Consider the following 23,525-nt stretch of genomic DNA (forward strand, 5'->3'; position numbering starts at 1 on the left):
TCAGCATATCTGAGGTTGTTGATATTTTTTCCGGCAATCTTAATTCCGGTTTGGGATTCATCCAGCCCAGCCTTTCGCATGATGAATTCTGCATATAAGTTAAATAAGCAGGGAGACAATATACAGCCTTGTCGTACTCCTTTCCTAATTTTGAACCAATCAGTTATTCCATAACTGCTTATTATTATTATTATTATTGCTTCAATTTAGATGGCAGGAAAGTATTTATTGAGAGAAACACCACTGTTTATCTTGGGCAGTGTGTCTTGCTTGCATGTATGTGTTTAGACTAAAAGCTTAAGGCAAATTAATTCAGAAGATGCTCAATGGCTGCGAGTCATGCAGTCATTTCTGTATAGTGATAATATCCTTCTGAGAGGTTGAGCATTCCCTGGTATATGTGCTGCCATGCGAGGCGAGGGGTCGCCAATGTTGGAGGCAGACTGCTAGACTGCAGTACGGCAATTCCTATGTTATGAAACTGCCATTGGATAGACACGAAGTCTCGCAACGTGGTTGCATGCTCGCTCTGCTAGGCAATGCTTCTCTGCAGCTTTCCGATTACATAGCAGAAGACTGTGCGCGGCCGTTTCCATTTCCTGCTTACATTTTCCAGTGGGATCTGTGCGCCCCCGCTGCACAGCAGCCGCCTCCAAGTAGATGGCTCCGTGTATCTTAATCCCACCCACCTCCCTCCTCGAGCATGAAGACAACGGAGTCTCCTTAAAGAAGCTCAATGGGCTATCCGGATGAACTACAGTACCCACAAACCAACGCGCTGCTCGTAGAAAGGACGTCTGCGCACTAAGGCACTCGGATCCAAGTTTGGAGCTTTTAGCTGCCAGTCCTGGCCCATCATGTAGGTGCAGCAGAGCCTTCCTTACCATTGCAATAGGGGGTGAAACCCCACTTTGCAATCTGTTTTGCAAGGTGTGCAATTGCAGTTCCTTCCTCTGCAAGGAGATCTGCTGCAGGGAGTCAGAAAAACTCCAGTTGCATGAAGACTGGGCGCTTGCAGTTTGCATCTTTGTTGCAAAACTAGCTACTGAAGAGAGAAGGCAAAGTCTTTTGTGTTCCCCTCCCCCATCAAAGCAGAGGGGAAAATGTCTCAGCCGAGAGGTAAGGCTCCGACTTGCGTTCCTTGCAGATATGCAAAAAGTCGTCCATGCATTATGGAATTGCATGCATGCAATTTTGGGGATGCAATTGCATTTTGAAGTTTGAGGCTTTGAATAGCTCTCAGTTGCATTTCCTGTTTAGAATGTACCTTTTTTTTTTTTTTTGCAGACACACACTGGCGCGCGCACACACACTCACGCACACACTCACAGGCACACATAGTTCCTGTAAGGCAGGGCTTGCAGTTCAGCTGTGCATTGACGTTATTTGCATTCTTCTGCTGGGATTACTGAGCTTTTTTTTTTTTTTTTGCCTTTTGCACAGTCAGGGCAGATAAAGGCTTTTGCAGGGCTTATGCATTTAGCTGCTGTATTATTTTCTTTTTTTCTCAAAAAAAGGCAAAATGCAAATCTGCAGACAATTTACCTTGCAAATTTAAGCCAAACTTTGTATTTTTTTAAAAATATAAAATTATCTGGAGGAAATGGAAGGTGAAACTTGAGTGGAGTTACTAAGAATTAAATATATGCCTCTGTTTCTATGGGAAAGCATTGTTCTGATGCCAATGCTGAGCTCATTTTCCACAGACTTAACCCCCCCCCCCACCCGTCGCAAGCTGTGCGTGTAGTTTTAGGACTGGTTTTGAGAAAGTTACGCAAGGAAGTACCCTACGTTTTCTTACACTGGAACACGGATTCCTTGGTTTGTGATGTGTGTAAATGGAGGCAGAGCAGATCTTTTTGTCAAAAGTACTGGAGAAGGTTCTGTGTCCTAAGGCTGGCGACACGGTTTTAAAAGATGGGCAAACGCGGAAGGATAATTGACATGGAATCAAAATGTAGACAAGCGTCCCCTTCAAACTTTATAAGAGTAATGTTTAAAGTGGAAACTACTGTAGCCATCCTTCCTGGGTCTTGCAGTTGGGGGAGGAATCCAGTTGCCTATGCATGGATATACGGATTCAGTTTTCTGGGTTTTATTATCTTCTGCATTACAAATATCCGTGTTACAGAGGCTGCAGGACTCGTGGGTTTGGATTCTGTGCACAGTGGTACAGAATGCATTTTGGGAAGCCACTTGTATGAGTTCCTTTATCGACGACTTCATTTCTTCCTCTCGAGGGTGGTCGGGAAAAGGGGCTAGAGAGGCAATCGGCGCTAATCGCAGTGTTTAATGTCAACCCCCCCCCCCTTTCCCTAGTTGCACTTTGTGGCGGCTGAATTGCATAATTTATTCCCTATTTACTGCAGTCCTCTCTTCTGGCCAAATGGAGGCTGATTGGAAGCTCTCAGCAGAAAAGAGCCCAATCGGGGTTTTTATTTTGCCAGTCTAAAAGGATGGCTAGCAGAGAATGTGGCACTCTTTCTTTCTCTTCGGATCCAACATGTTGATCTTGTTAACAGCCAAGAGGGGGAATCCATCATTTGATACACGGAGGAGGAAAAGGGGAGGATGTAAAAACCTGAATCTCCCTCCTCTTCCCTTGGAAAAAACTGATAAAAGCCGGAGCAGAGAGACAGTGAAAAAGTACTCCTTTTTTTTTTGAGGGACTGGATTTGTCTAAATTGAAGGGAAAAGTGCACCAATTCATTCAGGTTAGATCCTGCTTTTATCCAGTTCTGTTTGTGGCCAGGATCCATCATCTTTTCTGGTAAGGCCATCATTTACCAGCCTAGAATTTCAGTTTCCTTTCCAACCCTCATCCTGTCCACGTGAAGCATTTTCATACATATATTTAGATGTGTAGAATGTAATTTTCAAGTAGATGAGGTTGTGTGTGTGTGTGTGTGTGTGTTTTTAAAGGTACTATAAAGAACACAAATGAAGCAAATGTTTGCTCCAAAAGCATCTAGAGACCCTTAATTTCAAAAGAATAAAGGTGTCTGTATGCAGCAGAAAGTAAGGGGTAGTGTGTTAAAACGGCAGAAAGAAAAAAGGCCTAACTTTGAGGGTTGTGGGGGTAACTGTGTATACGGAACTTCAGATTGTAAGCTCATTGGGGACAAGGGCCTTGTCTTTTGCTTAGGTTACTCTGCAATGTTAACTGGTGGGTTGGACAACAGGGGGAGCGGAGGAAGGATAACGCCAGGGTTACAAGGCTTCAATATAACGGAAATACAATTGCATTTACTTGATATTTATTTCAGCCGAGCATGAGAACTACAGGATACTGTGGATTTATATGTAATTTGTGATGCTATAAGAGATGCAATATTTCTAAAATAATACACCTTGACAACTGTAATGGCAGAAAGGAGTCTTCCTTTGGGTATGCTTTTTTAAACACAAGAGATTGATAAAGGTAATGGTAAAGGTAAATGACCCCTGGGTGGTTAAGTCCAGTCAAAGGCGACTGGGGTTGCGGCGCTCATCTCGCTTTCAGGCCAAGGGAGCCGGTGTTTGTCCACAGACAGCTTTCTGGGTCATGTGCCCAGCATGACTAAACCACTTCTGGCGTGATGGAACACCATGATGGAAGCCAGAGCGCATGGAAACGCCGTTTACCTTCCCACTGCAGCGGTACCTATTTATCTACAGTGGTGCCCCGCTAGACGAAAATAATTCGTCCCGCGAAAATTTTCGTCTAGCGGGGTTTTCGTCTTGCGGAGCGGCAATGGGAGCCGCGCTCCGCAAAACGAAAAAAAAAAGACGAAATTTTTTCGTCTTGCGAGGCAGCCCCACAGACTTTTTCGTCTAGCGGGGCTGCCTCCCGCTAGACGAATGCTTTCGTCTAGCGAGTTTTTCGTCTAGCGAGGCATTCGTCTAGCGGGGTACCACTGTACTTGCACTGGCGTGCTTTCGAATTGCTAGGTTGGCAGGAGCTGGGGTCGTCTTATACGCCGGGTGGAGAATCTGCAGTCGAGTATATCTCAGACTCTATATTTTAACTGGAAAAGTTGGGGGGGTCATCTTATACTCCCAGTCGTCTTATACGCCGGAAAATACGATATGCCCCCTTTGAAAACCTTTTGCATACCCCGGGACGATGTGTACAACACCTTAGGAGATACAGATCTAGGCGAAAGCCACCAGGTTGCAGTCCTAACCTTACTTTACCTGTGAGCGCTGTTGAATTCAGCAGGACTTCACCATTGTTAGGAGGTGGTCTAAATCCCGTTTTAGCTAACAGTCTTTTTGGTTTCTGATATTGAACCGTTCACAATGATTTCAGGGCTCCTCCAGACGTCCTTCTTATTGCACATTCATCCTCACCTGTGCTCATGATGCAATCAAATTGTTTATGCGTGATGGCGCTTTCAATGCCATTTGCACATGCAAACATTTCAGGGTGATTTTATACTGCTTTGGCTGCAATCGGTCAGTGCCCTGAAGTTTCCTGCTAAATATCTGCAACTTTTTATACTACAAATCCTTTTAGTCCCGCTTTTAATATGCTATGGTGCAAGAGCGTCTTGATGGTAATAATAATAATAATAATAATAATAATAATAATAATACAGTCGTATCTTGGTTCTCAAATGCCTTGTGACTCAAACGTTTTGGCTCCCGAATGCCGCAAACCTGGAAGTAAGTGTTCCAGTTTGCGAACGTTTTTTTGGGAGCCGAATGTCCGACGCGGCTTCCAATTGAGTGCAGGAAGCCCCTGCAGCCAATCGGAAGCTGGGCCTTGGTTTTTGAATGTTTTTGGAAGTTGAACGGACTTCAGAACAGATTCCGTTGGAGAACCAAGGTACGACTGTAATAATAATATTATTATTATTTATACTCCGCCCATCTGGCTGGGTTTCAGCAAAATATAAAAACATAATGGAATGTCAAACATTAAAAACAGGGCTGCCTTCAGATAGTGTGGCTAAATGTACCCACTTATTTGAAGTAATCACCCCTGCATAGTTTCTGTTGATGCCAGACGCAGGCATTCCATTGTGTGTGTGGAAATGAACTCCGGTTTAGCCCTGCAACCGCAGCCTGAACACAGACCCTTGAAAGTGTACAAATAGAAGCATGGCATCATAGTGCAACTATCTTACACTTGGGGTGAAGGATGAGCAATTGGGGGTGGGGGTGGAAACACGGAAAACAGAATAGGTAGAGTTAAAGTGTGGATGCAGTAACGCAGGAACTTTAGAAAGCATATGAGAACAACTGATAATGTGGGGTGATCTGATAGAAATCCGTTTCAGATGCCCTACTAGTGGCATAGCGTTGTTTGCTGGTGCCCAGGGTGTGCTGATTGGGAATGCTGTACTCACACTGTGCATGGGGGGGGCAGCCTAGCTGCTGACGCCATTGGAGCAACTCCACCCCCACCAGAGCAAAGCAGGGCTGTGCTGAACTGCCTGTCTGCCTGCACAGGGGGGAGCCTGGCCAGCCGGCAGGACCCTTGGCAGGCAGAGAGGAGCATCGGGCTATGCCATGCTGGCGTCACCTGCGTGGGAACGCCTGGTTTGTGCCCCCTCAAAAATTGTGTGCCTCCCTGGCACTCCCCACGCTACGTGCCCATGCCCTGCTAATGCATAAGTGACATGTTGCGGCATAAAACTGCTATTAAACAGCAGTCTGGAGGGGGGCTCAATATTCCATTAAACCCTTATTGAACCCGGAACGCTTCACAATGGAGTTCAATAGGTGTACGGAAGCCACTTTGAGCTACCAAATCTAATAATGCCACAGACAGCACTTCTGAAGGAGTCGGGAGGTTCTCTTGACTTTAGCTCTTGGCTAGTTCCGTTCGGAAGAGTTGGCCGTGATCGCGTTCGGTTACCGGTAAGTTTTGCTTTGCTTTGGTGTGCAATCTTGATCGTGCAGCTAGCGTTAAGGCAGTGCGAATTACTATTTACAGAACTGGTTGCAAGAGGTTAAATACTGAAGCAACGCTCTCCATTGTTTAGTGGAAGGATAATTAGTTCTGGGTGCTTGAAATCAGCACTTAGCTGGAATTAGTCACTGAAAATTATCCCCAGGTAAAAGAGCACAGCAAAGGTTGAGCTCCAAAGTGCCCTGTGCTGGAATGGAAAGTGCTTCAGCTCATTTCGGGAGGGATGCTGGGAGAGAGAATAGGAACCGCAGACCTTTTGCGAGTCTTTGAGGTGCATTGAGTTCCCCTGACCTCCAGGAGAGGCCTTTCGTGATGGGGAGGAAGGGTGGCAATGGGTTTAGGCAGGTTCTGTTGCACGCAGGGTATCCCCTATGAAACCTAGCCATGGCACATCAAGAGCAACATCTGCTCAGGTGAAGTTTCTTTGCTTATTGAAAAGTGTTCTTTATTTCACTGCTATAAATATACCTAAGAAGCCTGTGTAAGGGCTTTGCTTGTGCAATGGGCCTCCCTGCCTTCTCCCCCCTGTGTGCCCCCCCCCACTGCAAAATAAGTGGCTGTGAGGAGACCCCCCCAGAACAGTGGAAGAGAGGAGCGATTGTTAACATCTGGCAAGCTGATGTAGTTGCCCAGACAGAACGATTGTCTTAGCTTGATGTCGAATTCCACCCAGTGTGATGGATGCCCCATATTGCATTACGTTGATAATTCCACTCTGCATCAATTTCCAAGTTGGGGGCGGAAGGATGCAAAACCAACAAGAACATAAAAAACAAGCTTAAAATATTCTGTACTTAGAAAAATGTGAACTTCTGTGATTTGTGGAATAATTAAATGCATCCTCTTCCTTTTTTTTTTTTTTTAAACAGTTGATAATGTGTTTGGTATATTTATCCTCCCCTCGTCACACGGAATAGGTTAGAAAAACAAAAAAAAGCAAACAGGAGAAGAAGGCTTCGTCGTTTTCTGATTTGCGGCTTCTACTATGCGTCAGGATTTTGCATGGCTCAATCCCATTTGGATTTAACGACTTGAGAAATGGGGATGTGTGGTGGAATTCTGTGCAAGATGTGAACAGCATCTGCTGTCTTTGAAAAGTGGTAGAAAAACTGTATCCATTGCATGCATGCCAGATTTTCGTTGCAGCCGCCGTGCCTCTCGTGATAATATTTTCTTGTAGACTGCCATGGTGATGATGTTTGTGAAGGGCAGATTGAAAATTAAATTTAAAAAATAAAATTAAAATTAAATACCGGTAACCCACTGCTTGCTAGTTGCAAGGGACTGAATTTGTGCAAGTCTCTTATGTCTCTGAAGAGGGATCTGGAGCCTTGCTGCACACACACTCTCTGGTAGCTCTTTAGGCAAAGTGCCATCTTTCTGACTCAAGTCCGGCATGAGGTTTGAGAGGCACAGTGACTTCTGGTAGTGGGACCCCAGTTGCATCAGTGGACCCTGCCCCATGCTGTGACGCCCCTTTTGCAGTGAGCTTACCAGGGTGGCTGAGGACTGTTTGAATTTCCCACAGTTTCCCAGAATGATCCTCACAGCTACTTGCCGCTATTGGGCATCAATTCAGTGTTAGAAGAAGAAGAGGAAGAGGAAGAAGAGTTTGGATTTGATATCCCGCTTTATCACTACCCAAAGGAGTGTAAAAGTGGCAAACATTCTCCTTTCCCTTCCTCCCCCACAACAAACACTCTGTGAGGTGAGTGGGGCTGAGAGACTTCAAAGAAGTGTGACTAGCCCAAGGTCACCCAGCAGCTGCATGTGGAGGAGCGGAGACGCGAACCCGGTTCACCAGATTACGAGTCCACCACTCTTAACCACTACACCACACTGGCTCAGATATATAAACTGGGTGCCAAATGGCTCCTTAAGCCAAGGTTGCAGTTGCCAAAACAGATTGTCTCGTTGACATTTGGGGGCCAGACAGCTCAAAAGTTGTATTTTTCAATTTGACTTTTTGGTTCCTGAAGTTCATTCTGTTTGTGCAGATAACATATAATGGATAGAATTCTGCAGGATGTGTTGTTAGTGTGTGAAAACAGGCAAGATCCAAGGCTTCCCAGGCATGTACCTCCCTGGTGGAGATGTCAGGCACCATCCTGGCACCCGGACATTTTCACTTGGTGGCAAGTCGTGGCTAGCCAGGTGCAAAATGCTTGGAAAGAAAATATGGTTTATCATACTGTGCAAGTTGGGCCAGTGAGATCTATGAAATACACAAAAGCATTAGATTTATTGTAGACAATATCTTCTTGTATTGTATATTCCATTTTTGTCAGATGCTATATAAACTTTTGTAGGAGAGGTGGAAAATGTTTCAGATTTATGGAATATGAGTGGGGAATAGGAAGTCATGAAAAAGTGAAAAGAAGTTGCTTATGTCCACTTACGTAACGTGGGCACAGATCATGTTTATTCCACTTGGGTTTTTGTACGTTGCTGGTCTTATATATGTATTGATATATTAAAAACGTGTGTAAATATGGATTTCAGCGATCATACGCTATAAGACCTAGAAAACTACAAATAACCTTAATATCATTTCTAACGATGATTTACAGAAAATCCCTTTGCTTATTGAATTTGTAGCTTCTGACTTGCATGCGTTGTAATCTGTGCTAATACGTTTAGCAGAGGTTTAAACTTTGTGAGTTTACTCTGTGGATGATTATTGGAGTTGTTCTTTGCTGCTAAAATCTTCCTTATGGCACGATGGGGATACTGAACATGTTTGACGGAAGCACTGAATGTATCTGATATGTGGTTGTTTTTTTTGGGGTGGGATGGGGAGGGGGGTTTTCATCCAAGCCTACTACTACCAAGCCTAGTTTTCCCAGAGAGTCACTTTTGCCCACCCCTGTTCCCCCATTCATCTGCTGCTGCTGTATGTCCTAAAGCAAAAGATGATAACCTATCCCAGGCATAGGCAACCTTCGGCTCTCCAGATGTTTTGGCCTACAACTCCCATGATCCCTAGCTAACAGGACCAGTGGTCAGGGATGATGGGAATTGTAGTCCAAAACATCTGGAGAGCCGAAGGTTGCCTATGCCTGACCTATCCCATGGCCCCCTATTTTGCAGTTGAGCAAGGGGACTGACCATATGGCACAACTTACGGGGCTGGTTTTGGCCCAAAGGATGCCAGCTTCTGATCCCTAGACAAGTGGCTTCTACGTTCTTACATGCTAATGTGCGGTTAAATATGCGTTAAAAGGCTGACTGTAACCCTTCCCATTTCATAATTTGTTTTTTATGATCTCCATCACTGATACTGGACAATCTTTCCACTTCAATATTGTTGAAATACAAAGGTCCCCCACTCCCAGTCTCATGAAGAACAATACAGTGGTACCTCGCAAGACGAATGCCTCGCACAATGAAAAACTTGCTAGACGAAAGGGTTTTGCGATTTTTAGCTAACTCGTGAGACGAATTTTTCTATGGTCGTGCTTCGCAAGATGAAAATTTCAATGTATTCCTATGGTCGTGCTTCACAAGACGAATTTTTCGCAATACGAAACGACTCGCGGAACGAATTAATTTCGTCTTGCGAGGCACCACTGTATATATTTTGTTTTAAGAGGCAGAACTGAACCTCTTGCATATTTAAATAATAATATTTGAAGCCATGTGGTGTTGGGGTGTCCATAATTTAAAACCAGAAAAGCTAAGTTGAAGATTGGAGAGCAGAAAAAATATCTCCTAAGCTGTTCACTACCTTTGGAATGCAGAGTGGCTTGGCTACGAAAATAGATACTGTATTGTTGCTGTGAGTTCACTCTGCCAAATGATTCTCACACCTAATTTTTATGTTTTGCAATGCGGGGTGGGGATGGGTGGGAATTTCCTGAAAGTTTGCGATCTATTCTCTGCGTGTGTGTGTGTGTGTGTGTGATGCAGAGAGCCATGAATGCCGTTCTTGTGTGTGTGATGCCCTCTGTGTTTCTTGGCAGGTGCCAACTCATCTCGGAGGCGCACCACTGGCAAGAAACAAAACATTTTTAAAAGCCTCGCTGTGCGCCTTAGTGGGGCTTGTATACATATAACAGCGTGAGCAGCTTGTGGGACATACTTAAATATGTTGCAAATGAAACTAGTGCACAAAAATATTACATTAGTACACTTGCCCAAAATGAAAAGAATCTCCCGTCTCTTTTATAGCCTCCTTGCCTGGTTGTTTGGAGGAAATTCTGCAGGGAACCGGACTGGTGGCTGTTTACAAGCTTTCAATATTGCCTTCGTTTTTCATGTAACCACACAGGTCTTGGAAAAGAAAAGTCCTGTGATGTTATATCAGGTTGTATAGGCGACATAGACAGAGATGCCATGGGAACTGTAGCAATTTTCCACAGTGGTGCTTTGCCGTAGCCTACATGTGATTTTGGAGCTTATTTTATTTTATTTTATTAAACAAGCTGCATGCAGTGCCTGTAATGAGACAGTGGCTGCAGAGGGTGCAATTATACTTTACATGCAATTTAGGAAATCTTTCTTTTTTTGTGACCAGTTGGTTGTGCAATTGTGTGTGTCTATGTCTATATCTACATGGAATTGAACCCCGTTGAGTTCTCTGAAACTTAGCCTCAGGAAAGAACAGGGCAGAGACAGAATCTTCCCTCTCACTTTGGCTATTCCATAGTTGTGTTGCCTTTTGCTAAACATAGGTAAACTACTGTTGCGTACTTCTCCAGGGTTATGGAGGAAAGTTCACAGGTTTCGGAAGAGCAGTTTATAACGTGTTCCTCCAATGCAACCCCCAGGAACCACGCGGTAATTGAATTATTAGCACTCTTCCCTTTGTTTGTATTTTGCAGTGCAAAGAGTCGCACGCAGTAGGCATTTGGTAATGAACCTGTGAAGTGGCTGAATGAGTGAGCTAGCCTGCACTAGATCCTGTGTGTGTGTGTGTTTGTGTGCATGCCAGCCATGCCCTCTGCCAATGCACGAGTAGTTAATCTGAAGGAGTCCCTGTTTGCTCATAGCTCTTGTTCTGCAATTCCAGATTATGTGTAGATGACCCAGACAGACACCAGTAGTCATTTATTGGCTGGGAGGCTGTGGCTGAGTGGTACCTAGGGGTGGGGCTTGTCAACATATTCTGGAGAGTGCCCTTGGGAAGCAAATGCATGGATATGACGTGTAGGGGCTGTTGGAGCCGACAAAACAAGATGGAACACAAGCAAGGTACTTGTGAAGATGATAAGCAAGCAGTTCTTGCAGGGAATCAAGAAAGCCTGCAAAAGACACTTTCCCAAAATTGAGCATATGCTAAATGATTTCTTAAGGAAAAGGAAGCTAGTGCTGGGATTTCAAGCTGCTAAAAACAACCCAGTTGATTTGGAGCTTCTGCTAATTGATTCATATGGCCCATTTTGTCTGATGTTCATATATATTCCTTGTCTGCCTGTCTAGAAAACGGCAGCAGTTAGATATATAAAAAAGAAATGTGAAGCTCTCTCCCCCCCCCCCCCAGGCCTGTGCAATGTGCAATCGAGCCATTCCTTTGGAGGTTAGATGGGTAGTGGTGCTGGATTAAAATTGCATTGTTATAATCAATCCTACGATTATGATTTCACCAAATGGCTCTGCTAACTGTGGTCGCTTTCCTAGGGGCATTGTCTGTGACCATGGTGTTTCCCATATTAAAATTTTCAGAAAGAACTGTGATTTCTGCCTGGTGCTTAATGGTGGGTCAGACACTGTGCACCAAGAGTAGAAGTGCAGGGGAACATATGTGGATGTTAGTCGCTGAATTACTGGTATGGATAGCATTCATTGTTCAGAATTAGCCAGGTGCCAGCCAGACACATTTTGCACCTGACTTTTGACCACTTGTGACCAAGTGAAGATGCTTGGGCAAACAACAACAACAAACTTTATTTATTTGCATAGCCCACAGGCCATTGCATCAGAAAGACACATATTACAGATACTGATAAAAACCATATATAAAGATGCTTGGGCTCCAGGATGGTGCCTGGCACCTCCACCATCTGCGGATCACTGGATCTGTACTGTTTACACACGCAAATACCTCATCCTGTAGAATTCTATCAGTTATATTTTATCTGCACAATTGGGATGAATTTCCGGAACCCAATTGCTTTTTCTGTGCAGCCTTGAGCAGGAGCAGTCAACATTAAGGAAAAGAGGTTGGAATAGGCCGATAGATACGTGGACTGGATCAAGTGACTTTTCTTCCTTAAATTCTCAAAGTTCTTTACATAGTGGCTCAAGGCTGTCACCTGAGCTAGTCAGGTGTTTAACTGAGAATCGATCACAGTCAGTCCACCGTTGGAAAAATATGACTTTAGAGTGGTCTTGCCCCAAAATGACCACTGCAACCTTGGTACCTAGCTTATATATCTTAGTTTCTAACACTGGTGGCGTTCACACTGGAAGGGCCAGTGTGACCAGTGGGTCCAGTCCAGAAGCACCCTCCTTTGCCACTTCCACACCACCTGCTCCTTTGACTATTCACAAAGTGTGTGCATGTGATTTTTCTCCCCCACAAGCTGTTTGTATCTCCAGGCTGCCTCTATGGAATTTGAGCATTCTGAACTTCAGACGGGCCACATAGAGCTGGGGCAACTTGGTGCAGCTGGCTGGGGATGGGCGAGAGTTTTTCTCTTTTACAATCTGTCCAAATTGAGTTGCCCGAAGGGGCAAAGTATTTTATTAAGAGCCAACAGCTGGGAGTTGCCGGTGTGTTCAGGAAAAGTGTAGTGTGTGTGTGTCTCTGTGTGTGTGTGTGTGTGTTAAAATTGTCTCCCCTGCCCTGTTTCCCCACTCTTTGAGCCTTTGCTCAATTTTCCAGGTCTGCCTTTTGTTCAGCACCCAAGGGATCAGTTGCTGATCTTGGTGGTGTAAGGTGCAGTTGGATCCTCACTTGCTTCTGCTGCAGCCTCTAAGGGGAGCAATCAGGTTGTGGCAGTGGTGGCCTGGTTGGGCTGTTCAGGTGGAAGGAGAGAGAGGGGCTTCCTACATCTGCCCCAAACCATCCTGAGTGATGCACCTGTGCTGGCTGCGGGAACTGACTCCCTTGATTTGTTCCATCCTTTAGGGAAAGAGGAGGTATTGCAGCTTCTCCAGTGAACATTCTGATGTTCAGCAGAAGAACAATCTGCTTATCTTCCAAGAGATGGGATCGCAAACTTGGAAGCTGTCTTACGCTGTCATGCTTTTTGATCCATCTAGCTCAGTATTGTTATTTGCATTATCAACCTACAGGTTCCCAGTCTAATAAAATGCAAAATTTAGGAAACTGTACGACTGTTACTAGCACAACAAAATTTCAGCAGCAGAACACAATTCCAAACACTTCCATCAACCTGACTTGCAGACTGCTCTGTCGCCTTAAGCATGTTAGACCTGATGTCAAAAAGACAACAATGATGGGAACAAACAATATCTCGGTGCAAGGGATTTCTGTAACTGGGGTGCTGCCTCTCCAGGGTTTCAAACAGAGGTCCTTCCCCGTCCTTCTTGGAGGTACTGGAAATTGAACCTGGAGTCTCTTGCATGAGAATTATGTGCTGTACCACTGATCTGTGGCAACTCTCCACGAACTGTCAAAGCCGCTACCCTTGATCGTAGCAGGAGCAGAATTGTTGCAACGGCGATTATTTTATAAAGCTTACTGTTCATCTAGCTGGCGTCTTTCTGGTGCCCGTTTCTTCCTTAGGTTCCTGAGCGATTAGATGCCAGATAGCTAAATAGCCTCTTACAATTCTTAAAAGTTATTTCCCCTCTTCCACAACTTCTACCATAGCAGCAGATTCCCTGCCCCTCCTTGATTGCTAGGTTGTTTTCTTCAGTAACTGTTCAATAACTTTCTTCTGCATCCTCTAAAATCAGGGCTAACCAAAGTTTGTGGCATCTACAACTCCTGTTGTCCCTGATTGCTGTCCGTGCTTACTAGAGCTGTAGTCCTAACAGCATCTAGAGGGGACATGCTGGCTACCCTAGTTTGTCTACAACTTTATTGAAATCTGGACATCAAAAATGTTAAGTTCTTTGCTGCATAGATGGGAAAGCTCGCCCTCTCTCTCTCTCTCTCTCTCTCTCTCTCTCTCTCTCTCTCTGTGTGTGTGTGTGTGTGTGTGTGATAAGAGACTTCTTCCTGCTCCTGAGATTTGCCTATCTCTTGTTAGTTGGGAGATCCTGGCATTGTCTCTTGTTTTCATTTGACCGATGAAAGATTTGTTTTCTGCGTGTGTAGTTTAAGTCTTGCATTGTAATTCTGGTTCATGGGCTCAGGGGTCCTTGGCTGCAAAGTGGAATAAAAATGAGCTTACTCCCCCAATTCCTCACTGACAGAAAAGAAAGGGAAGGGAAGAAAAATTATGTTCGCCCCACCCCTTTATTTTTTGTTTAAAGGGAGCAGTGGGATTGTCTTTAGGGAAACACTTTCCCTCTATGTGCATCTTCAACCTGCTTCCATTTGCCCAGAGTGCACAGACACAAAAGTTCTCTCATGAAATTTATCATTACGTAACTGGTTGAAGTGAGACCTACTGTACTGGCATTTTTTATTTTTTGCAGGGAAGAGCCCTTTTCATTGAGCACCTCGAGATGCTCACCGCACTGTGAACGCTTAAGGCTGCAGTTCTTCTGTTGGGAGTTTTCTATGGACTTCAGTAGGAGTAGGATTGAAGAACGTAACAGCTGATCTGATTGGACGCTCGGGAACCTCTTAAAAAAAAAAAACTGCAGAGATGACATAGGGTGAAACCACAAATGCTCTGTATATATTTGTGAGAGAGGAAATGGTGGCCTTTTGCATGGCTGCTGCTTTTGTGTGGCTGTGTTTTCCACCCAGCCACGGGGGCTGCGAGGCGACCTAGAAAGCGCAGAAGACATGATATCTCCCCACAACAGCACTGCCAGTCTCGAGGAAAGGGCCCACACCATGTGTTTCGCCTTTCCCACCCACTGACCCGTTTTAAACGCTGACCTGCATTGCTCCAGGACTTTAGAACCTGGAAGCAGTCACTGGGCTGCAGCTAGAAGAATTTTCCTGGGGTGTCTTTGGGCATTCAGATACAGTGCTTCTGATGTAAGAGGCAGCACATATAATTAAATAATGGTAGAGCTGGAAAGAGCCACGAGGGTCATCTAGTCCAACCCCCTGCAATGCAGGAGTATTTTGCCCAAAAGATTAGGGATAGGGAACCTGTGACCCTGTTGCTGGACTCCCAACTCGCATCGTTTTCCGCCAGGATGGCCAACGAGAGTTGTCATCCATCAACATTTGGAGGGTGGAAAGTTCTCGAACATTGATGGTATTACAATACCATCAGTTACACGAAATGTTTAAATTAGATAGGGGGAAAAATGGTTTTGCCGACTGAAGCTCACAATTCGAAAAAGAACTGCTACAAAACAAAGAGACACATTTGTCTAAAATGTCTAATTTGTTTTTAGCCTGGGAAACAAAAGACGAGCTTGTTAAAGCCTCAGTGACACACTGGGCAATAGATATAGGACACAATATAGATTTTAATCTCTGGGAAAAACTCTGGAAAAGTGACTTGAAGTTTACAGCATGTTATTCTTTGAAGGAGAACTACCTGAAAATGATTCACAGATGGCGCTTAACTCCGAATAGGCTTGCGAAGATGTATAAGTCCGAATCGGATAAGTGCTGGAGATGCAAAGAGGTGGAGGGAATGTTCTTTCACATGTGGTGGACTTGTAAAAGGGTAAAAGAGTATTGGGAAATGATCCATAATGAATTGAAAAAAATGTTTAAAAGTACTTTCCCCCCTAAACCAGAGTCCTTTCTGTTGGGGATAATTCAGACTGAAATTCCCAGGTGACAAAAAGGGTTATTTATGTATGCCACTATTACGGCCCGTGTTTTGTTAGCCCAAAAATGGAAAATGAGCGAGGTCCCAACTAAAGAAGAATGGCAACTTAAGCTGGCAGAATATGCACAACTCGCAGACTTAACATATAGAATAAGAGAACAAGAAGAACATATATTTGGAGAAGATTGGAAAACGTTTATTCAATATGTAGGAAATAATTCTGTGCAGCAGAAAACGCTGGCAGCCTTAAGATAAATTCAACAGTGTAAGCAGGTTTCGATGGATGTAATAATGGAATACTGAATGGTATAGGTTTTTTTAAAATAAAATATGCAGGGATTTAGGGACCCAGGTGGCGCTGTGGGTTAAACCACAGAGTCTAGGGCTAGCTGATCAGAAGGTCGGCGGTTCGAATCCCTGCCACGGGGTGAGCTCCCGTTGCTTGGTCCCAGCTCCTGTCCACCTAGCAGTTCGAAAGCACGTCAAAATGCAAGTAGATAAATAGGGACCGCTCCAGCGGGAAGGTAAACGGCGTTTCCGTGCGCTGCCCTGGTTCGCCAGAAGCGGCTTAGTCATGTTGGCCACATGACCCGGAAGCTGTCTGAGGACAAACGCCGGCTCCCTCGGCCTATAGAGCGAGATGAGCGCCGCAACCCCAGAGTCGGACACGACTGGACCTGATGGTCAGGGGTCCCCTTTACCCTTTACCTATGCAGGGATTTATGATATGTATAATGAACCATGGAAAGAGAAGAAGGGAAATCATTGATGTTCTGCACCCTACTGGGTTGAGAGGATACAGTTTGTTCCGGATTCACTGTTGCATTGAATTGGTTTATGCTGTGTTCTTAAACTCTCAAGCTGACCGTACATTTTAGGGCACCCCGTGTACCTGCACAGAGTTGCATTTGTGCTCGGGTTACCCCCTCCAAAAAAAGAGGTGGAAAGAAAAGAGGTAGGGAAGAGAGTCAGGGTTAAAGTGGCACATTATATCTTTTTGCAAGAATGCCAGAGTTACGTTTTATAACAGTACTCATTTTGAGGCCTTCCAGAATGTGTCCTAATAGCTCACAGTTGCTTAAATATGTGACCTTCTTTAAATACTTACTGGGCAAATGACCACATACTGTATCCATATTAAAAAAAATCCTGGTATAATTGGGTGATTGTCGAAAGCAAGCAGAGTCTGCTTAACCGTAGCTAGAGAAATGCTAGGAACGTCTCTGATTGTGGAGTGCCTTTCTTCCTCGGATGACGTTTGTCCTGGAATTGGAATTTGAAAGGGGAGGCCATGTGAACTGGAAGCAGAGAAGCAAATAGAGGCCTGCCTGCCGAGGAACAACAAACAGAGGTCACTTTCCTGGCCGGCCAGAATTACTTATGTAAAGTCACTCTAGCAGACAGCGAGAGGCCTGTTGCTACAGAGCACCGGAGAGCGAAATCATGAGGACATGGGTTCTGCTTCTTTATTTGTGCTTCAGGCCATTGCCCGTACCCCTGAAACCTTGCCAGAAACGCTGCATTTCTTCCTAATACCTGGCATATTTGTAACTTCATCTTCTTATTGGAAAGCTTTAAAAACACATTTTTGAAGTGTGTGAAATAACGGCGTTAAAATCAGCTTAAAAAAAAGTCTAATTATAACTGCAACAAAATACTGAAAACCAATTTTCACCTAACTTTATTGCCCTCTCTTTTTGATTTTATGGAAGCATTCAGATTATTATTATTGTTGTTGTTGTTGTTTGGGGGCAGGTAATTACACATCTCTGCAGAACAGGAGTTCGAAAGCATGTCAAAGTGCAAGTAGACAGGAAGGTAAACGGTGTTTCCATGCGCTGCTCTGGTTCGCCAGAAGCGGCTTAGTCATGCTGGCCAAATGACCCTCGAGCTGTACGCCGGCTCCCTCGGCCAATAAAGTGAGATGAGCGCTGCAACCCCAGAGTCCTCTGCGACTGGACCTAATGGTCAGGGGTCCCTTTACCTTTACCTTTACAGAACAGGAAAACTTCAAGCTCCTTTTTTTGCAGTGTATGACCAGTTTCTGGATGGTTGCAAATTGTGGATAACATCATAATGGTTTTAATTGTTCTACTTAATCAATTCTTTTAATGCAACCTAACAACTTCAGATATGCAGATGGCACAACTTTGATGGCAGAAAGTGAGGAGGAATTAAAGAACCTTTTAATGAGGGTGAAAGAGGAGAGCACAAAATACGGTCTGAAGCTCAACATAAAAAAACCTAAGATCATGGCCACTGGTCCCATCACCTCCTGGCAAATAGAAGGGGAAGAAATGGAGGCAGTGACAGATTTTACTTTCTTGGGCTCCGTGATCACTGCAGATGGTGACAGCAGTCACAAAATTAAAAGACGCCTGCTTCTTGGGAGGAATGCAATGACAAACCTAGACACCATCTTAAAAAGCAGAGACATCACCTTGCCGACAAAGGTCCGTATAGTTAAAGCTATGGTTTTCCCAGTAGTAATGTACGGAAGTGAGAGCTGGACCATCAAGAAGGCTGATCGCCGAAGAATTGATACTTTTGAATTATGGTGCTGGAGGAGACTCTTGAGAGTCCCATGGACTGCGAGAAGATCAAACCTACCCATTCTTAAGGAAATCATCCCTGAGTGCTCACTGGAATGACAGATCCTGAAGCTGAGGCTCCAATACTTTGGCCACCTCATGAGAAGAGAAGACTCCCTGGAAAAGACCCTGATGTTGGGGAAGATGGAGGGCACAAGGAGAAGGGGACGACAGAGAACGAGATGGCTGGACAGTGTTCTTGAGGCTACCAACATGACTCTGACCAAACTGTGGGAGGCAGTGGAAGACAGGAGTGCCTGGCATGCTCTGTTCCATGGGGTCACGAATAGTTGGATGACTAAACAACAACAACCACCTGTTTTAACTCATTCCAATTTTGGTAAAATGGAATTAGCTTAGCTTATATGCCATTGCAGTGAGATACAGTACCTACATTTTGTGCCATATGACTACAGTATCGTATAAAATGAAAGCTACCCATAATGGTATGGCCACGCTGTGGCCAAGTTCTGTCCAGAATTTTCTCTAGAAAACTAAGCATCGAGGCCCAAGCTGCACATTATATTGGATGTTTAGCTATGTATTTGTGTTCTTTCTTCTTTAATGACAGGTGGGGAGTGTTGCTACTGGGAAGGGAGGTTTATCCTCCTCCCCTCGGAACAAAAAACCCACCCCATTGTGGCTACAAGCCTTTGAAAAAAGTTCCCATTAGCACCATTAGAAACCTTTCTCCTAAGGCTCATAGCTGCACAAGGAGTTTTGTTCCAATTGCAGCCGGGGTGGGAAAAGATAAGCCCCTTCTTTTCTTTTGAACTGCATTTCCCTTAACACTGCCTCCCAGCAGCACCTCTAGTTAAAAAGGCAGTGGGCTAGGGGGAGATCACATAGGCGCATGCCAAGCAGTTCTGTGTAATGAGATGCATGTCTCAGACACTCTGTGATCCATCAGAGTTTCCTGATACAGTGGTACCTTGGTTCTCAAACTTAATCCGTTCCAGAAGTCCATTCCAAAACCAAGGCGCGCTTTCCCATAGAAAGTAATGCAAAATGGATTAATCCATTCCAGACTTTTAAAAACAACCCCTAAAACACCAATTTAACATGAATTTTACTATTTAAAGAGACCATTGATCCATAAAATGAAAGCAATAAACCATGTACTGCAGTCACACAATCAATCAATCAGTAGCTGACCTGGGTTCCACACAGTCACAAAAACAAATTAACCGAAAAAGCCTCAAAAACAAAAATGCAAAATAAATAGCAAAAACAGACAGACCTCAGCGTAACACTCAAAACGGAAGTGTGGCACTCAAAACGGAAGTGTGGCACTCAAATTGGAAGCGTAACACTCAAAATGGAGTACGTTCGGCTTCCGAAAAAAGTTCACAAACTGGAACACTTCCGGGTTTGCAGTGTTTGGGTTCCAAGTTGTTTGAGTATCAAGGCGTTTGAGAACCACTGTACTTCATTGACCCTAGAGCTTTATGAACAAGAGAGGAAATATGGGAATAAATGTCAACATCTAGTCGTAGGTGGTATAAATTCTTCTCCCCTCTTGGAAACTGGGTGTTCAAATGTGAAACACAGAAACCAGGTCTTGCAAATGGGGACCACATTTTTTTTCCTGATATCTCAATATTGAAGGGAGGTGTGTGTTAAAAACAAAGCGTGTCAAGTAGGCAGTGGAGGATAGTTGTGCCTGGCGTGCTCTGGTCCATGGGGTCACGAAGAGTCGGACACGACTGAACAACAACAACAAAGTGACTTATAGACTTTGCTTAACTCAGCCTGTCAAGTTTTTCCAACTACAGTTCCCGTTTTCTTTTGTGTGGTTTATTATGTTTCACAGTACTATTTATTGGAAAATAGGTATGTCCTCATGCGCACAGCAGTGTTAATTCTCCCCATTTTGTTTGGTTTTTAGAATCAACAATGCTTTAAGTTACTGTGGTCTTTTAAAAGGTTCAAAAGGCAATGTGCACTGGAATCCAGTGACCTGAGAGGGCTGGTCACAAGGATGAGAAAATTAAGCATCTGCTAAACAAAAAGGATCCCCACTGAAACGACTCACAATCCAGTTTTTTTTTCTTTTTACAGCTTGAAATTCCTGTGGTTTTCCGTGTTTGAGATAAGCAGCAATGGGGAAAACACTATTTTTGGGATGAAAAGGCAGTGTAGCCGCTGAACTTTGGGTAGAAAGGAACTGCAAGTGTGATTTATGCACCATGGGGGAATCGCAAGCAGCGCTCCCCCAGCTGCCCACGTCTCTGGATTTTTATTGGTATTGGTTTAAGAGATAACTTATAACAGAGGTTACAAGGGCTTGTGAATTTTTTTTTGTCAAGCCTAGTGCTGCATTGATTCTCTCCTGAGCTGAAAGAGATTTATCTTCACTGTGTCCGTGTGTAATCGGGGTGGACGCGGTTGGCCTATGAATGAACTCGGTACCCCGATATAAAGTGACCGACCGGGCTTCATTTGAATGGCTTTGTCTGCATCCACATCGTTTTCCAGCATTCACCCGCTCCTGTGAGGTGATGAGCAGTTGCTCCACCTTGAGCCTCCAGGATGGGAACAGAGCTGTACGATCGTCGCTGATTGAAGGATGCAAGATTCATCTTCTGCAAAATGTCGCTGCGTGGCATCTGCAAACACCAGCTCATTCCTGGTGCAACATGACTCAGAGCGATAGTCTCTCCAGTCACCATTCCACGTACGAGCTGTCTGTCTGTCTCCAGCCCTCTCCCTGGCCGTTGTGTTGTTTTCCCATTTATTCCTTTATTGCCCTGCGACTGACAGGACCAAGCTTGTTCTGTGACTGTTCAGTTAACTTTTCCTAGAACGGGAGACACTTTTTATCAGAACAATCAGTCTTGTTCTTTCACTCCCACAAGGCCGTAGCTTTGCAACGATTTTAAAATATCTGGATATGAAGATGTTTTCTTTTCTCTTTGTCATTTTTTTTGACGTTTTCAGTGTTGTCCAAGATGCAATTTACTGCACCAGAGTGGGAGATGCTATAATCTAGCCTCTGAGATACATTGGTTAATCAACGAATCTTTGGCTTGGTGCAAGGTTGAACATTATCTCTGACTCACATTTTAATCTAAGCCACTCAGGTCCAAACTTTTCTTTCCCTTTTCATGTACTGTTGCAATGGGGAAACCCATGACTACAAAGCCCATCATCCCTGGCCATTGACAGTGCTGCCTGGTAGTGATGGGAGTTGGGAGTCCAACAACATCTGAAGAGCCACAGTTTCCCTGTCCCCGACTTACTCAGTGACAGCTGAGCTATGCTAGTGATGTTACCAGATGGATGGATGGAGGGAGGAAGGTCCTGCTCTTCAGAGGAATCCTGTTACCAGTGGTGGTGCAGTATTCCAAGAGCCAGGGACGAACGATGGAGATAGAGAGAGACATTATTCTGCTGCAACCTCAGAGTGAGTTATGAGCAAGTTTGGAGCTCTGGGGGAAGGTGGGGAAGTTTCGGTCGCATTCCAAGTCCAGCTTGGAGGAATTTATCCACCACCAACCTCTTGTCAACAAAGCTCTAAAATCCACTCTTCATTTTGGAAACTATTTGTCCGTTCTCTGTACATTTGTACGCTTCTTAAAGTGTCGTAACCCAGTTTCGCACGATGGTTCCTGAAATAAAGGAACAAGTATTTGTCTACATTTTGAACCTTTATAAAATTGGACACCGTTTGGGACCAAGGTGATAGACAGAACCTATCAAAACTGCTCTGACTTTTGTGTTTATCCGGTAAGAAAATGATATAAAATTAGGAACCGCTGCCGAGGGTGGGGTGGGGAGGGAAGTTGCAGAAAACATAGGTGGAATTTGTTTATTTTCTATTTTCGAAACATTGTAAAAGGCAAATAAAATAAAATAAAATAATAAAATAAAATAAAAAACAACTGCTCTGATGTCTCAGAAATTCCAAGCGACACCATGCCGTTCCTGCTAGTGGAAAATATATGCAACTTTAGATTTATTGGCAGTTTTAAATAACTAGCTAAATATAAAAGCAAATACAAATAATGTTAGCATGCAATTACAAGATATACTGCAAAGTTCCTCAAAATCTTGTTCTGGTCTTTTTTATAATGACAAGTGTTTTTTTCCCCCCAGGGGTCAGAAAAATGTGAGTTCTTTTGTAAGTGTGAAGAAGAACAATCTGGTGAATCCTTTTCGAATCCCAGAATATAAATAAATTGCAGAACTAAGCCTGCCATGGAATGCAACAGTAAAACACAACAAAGGCCAATAACACCCACCCTCTCATTTTTTAAAACTGCATTTCCTCGTTCCCTCTTAACAACAGACGTGGTCCAGTGCTGAAACTGACCCATTTTCAAACAAATCAATGGGACTCTGCATGCTGCGGCAGGATGGAAACTCCTAGTGTAAAGTATTTCCTTATTTCGAAGGATGTTAATAGATAGCAGTATATAAATCAGTATCAAGAAGCAACATCTAAAGGGTACTACATAGTACCCTCCAAATGTTCATATACTGGGAACATTAGCTGTCTGATCTCCAGCAAGCGATGTGTCAAACGCAAGACTGATGTAACAGCTCTAAGAGAGGCTTGATTGATTTAGGAAATAAAACGGAGCCAGTGTGGTGTAGTGGTTAAGAGTGGTAGACTTGTAATCTGGGGAACTGGGTTCGTGTCTCCGCTCCTCCACATGCAGCTGCTGGGTGACCTTGGGCTAGTCACACTTATTTGAAGTCTCTCAGCCCTACTCACCTCACAGAGTGTTTGTTGTGGGGGAGGAAGGGAAAGGAGAATGTTAGCCGCTTTGAGACTCCTTCGGGTAGTGAAAAGCGGGATATCAAATCCAAACTCCTCCTCCTCTTCTTCTTCTTCTAAAAGTGGAGTTAGCAGGATACGAGGGGCTGGTGAAAGGGGAAGAAAACAAGTGCCGGGATTTGCGCTAGATGGGATGATGGCCATTCTCTTCTGAGACTGAATGATTAATAGAAAACTGAGTCATCTTTGCAGGATTTCCTGGCTTGTAATAGAGGGGGTGGGATTATTATGTATAGCCAACTCTTGTTTGCAGGTTTTTGAAAAGACAATTGGCTGTTTGGAGGCCACATTATAACATGTGTTGCAGTGAGATTATCTGTTTGTCAGGAAGTAGTAATTGTGGTTCATGGTCCTTGTGGGGAGGGGTCCATTGACCAGCACTTGTTGACATATGCATACTTTGACATCTGTGAATTTTCCAGTGCATTCTT

At 44.2% G+C, this 23,525-nt stretch overlaps 1 protein-coding gene across 1 annotated transcript in view; it reads left to right on the top strand.

The window, feature by feature from the left end:
- Window positions 1-778: 778 nt before the first annotated feature.
- The window catches only part of MAP2K6 (mitogen-activated protein kinase kinase 6), a 66,521-nt gene continuing 43,774 nt past the window's right edge, over window positions 779-23,525 (top strand). Inside the window, exon 1 of the mRNA XM_033138918.1 lies at window positions 779-1,119. Coding sequence (XP_032994809.1) covers window positions 1,104-1,119 — 16 coding nt within the window. The 5' untranslated portion in view covers window positions 779-1,103. The remainder of the gene's footprint in view (window positions 1,120-23,525) is intronic.

This window comes from Lacerta agilis, chromosome 2, assembly GCF_009819535.1.
Source record: "Lacerta agilis isolate rLacAgi1 chromosome 2, rLacAgi1.pri, whole genome shotgun sequence".
NCBI classification, from domain to species: domain Eukaryota; kingdom Metazoa; phylum Chordata; class Lepidosauria; order Squamata; family Lacertidae; genus Lacerta; species Lacerta agilis.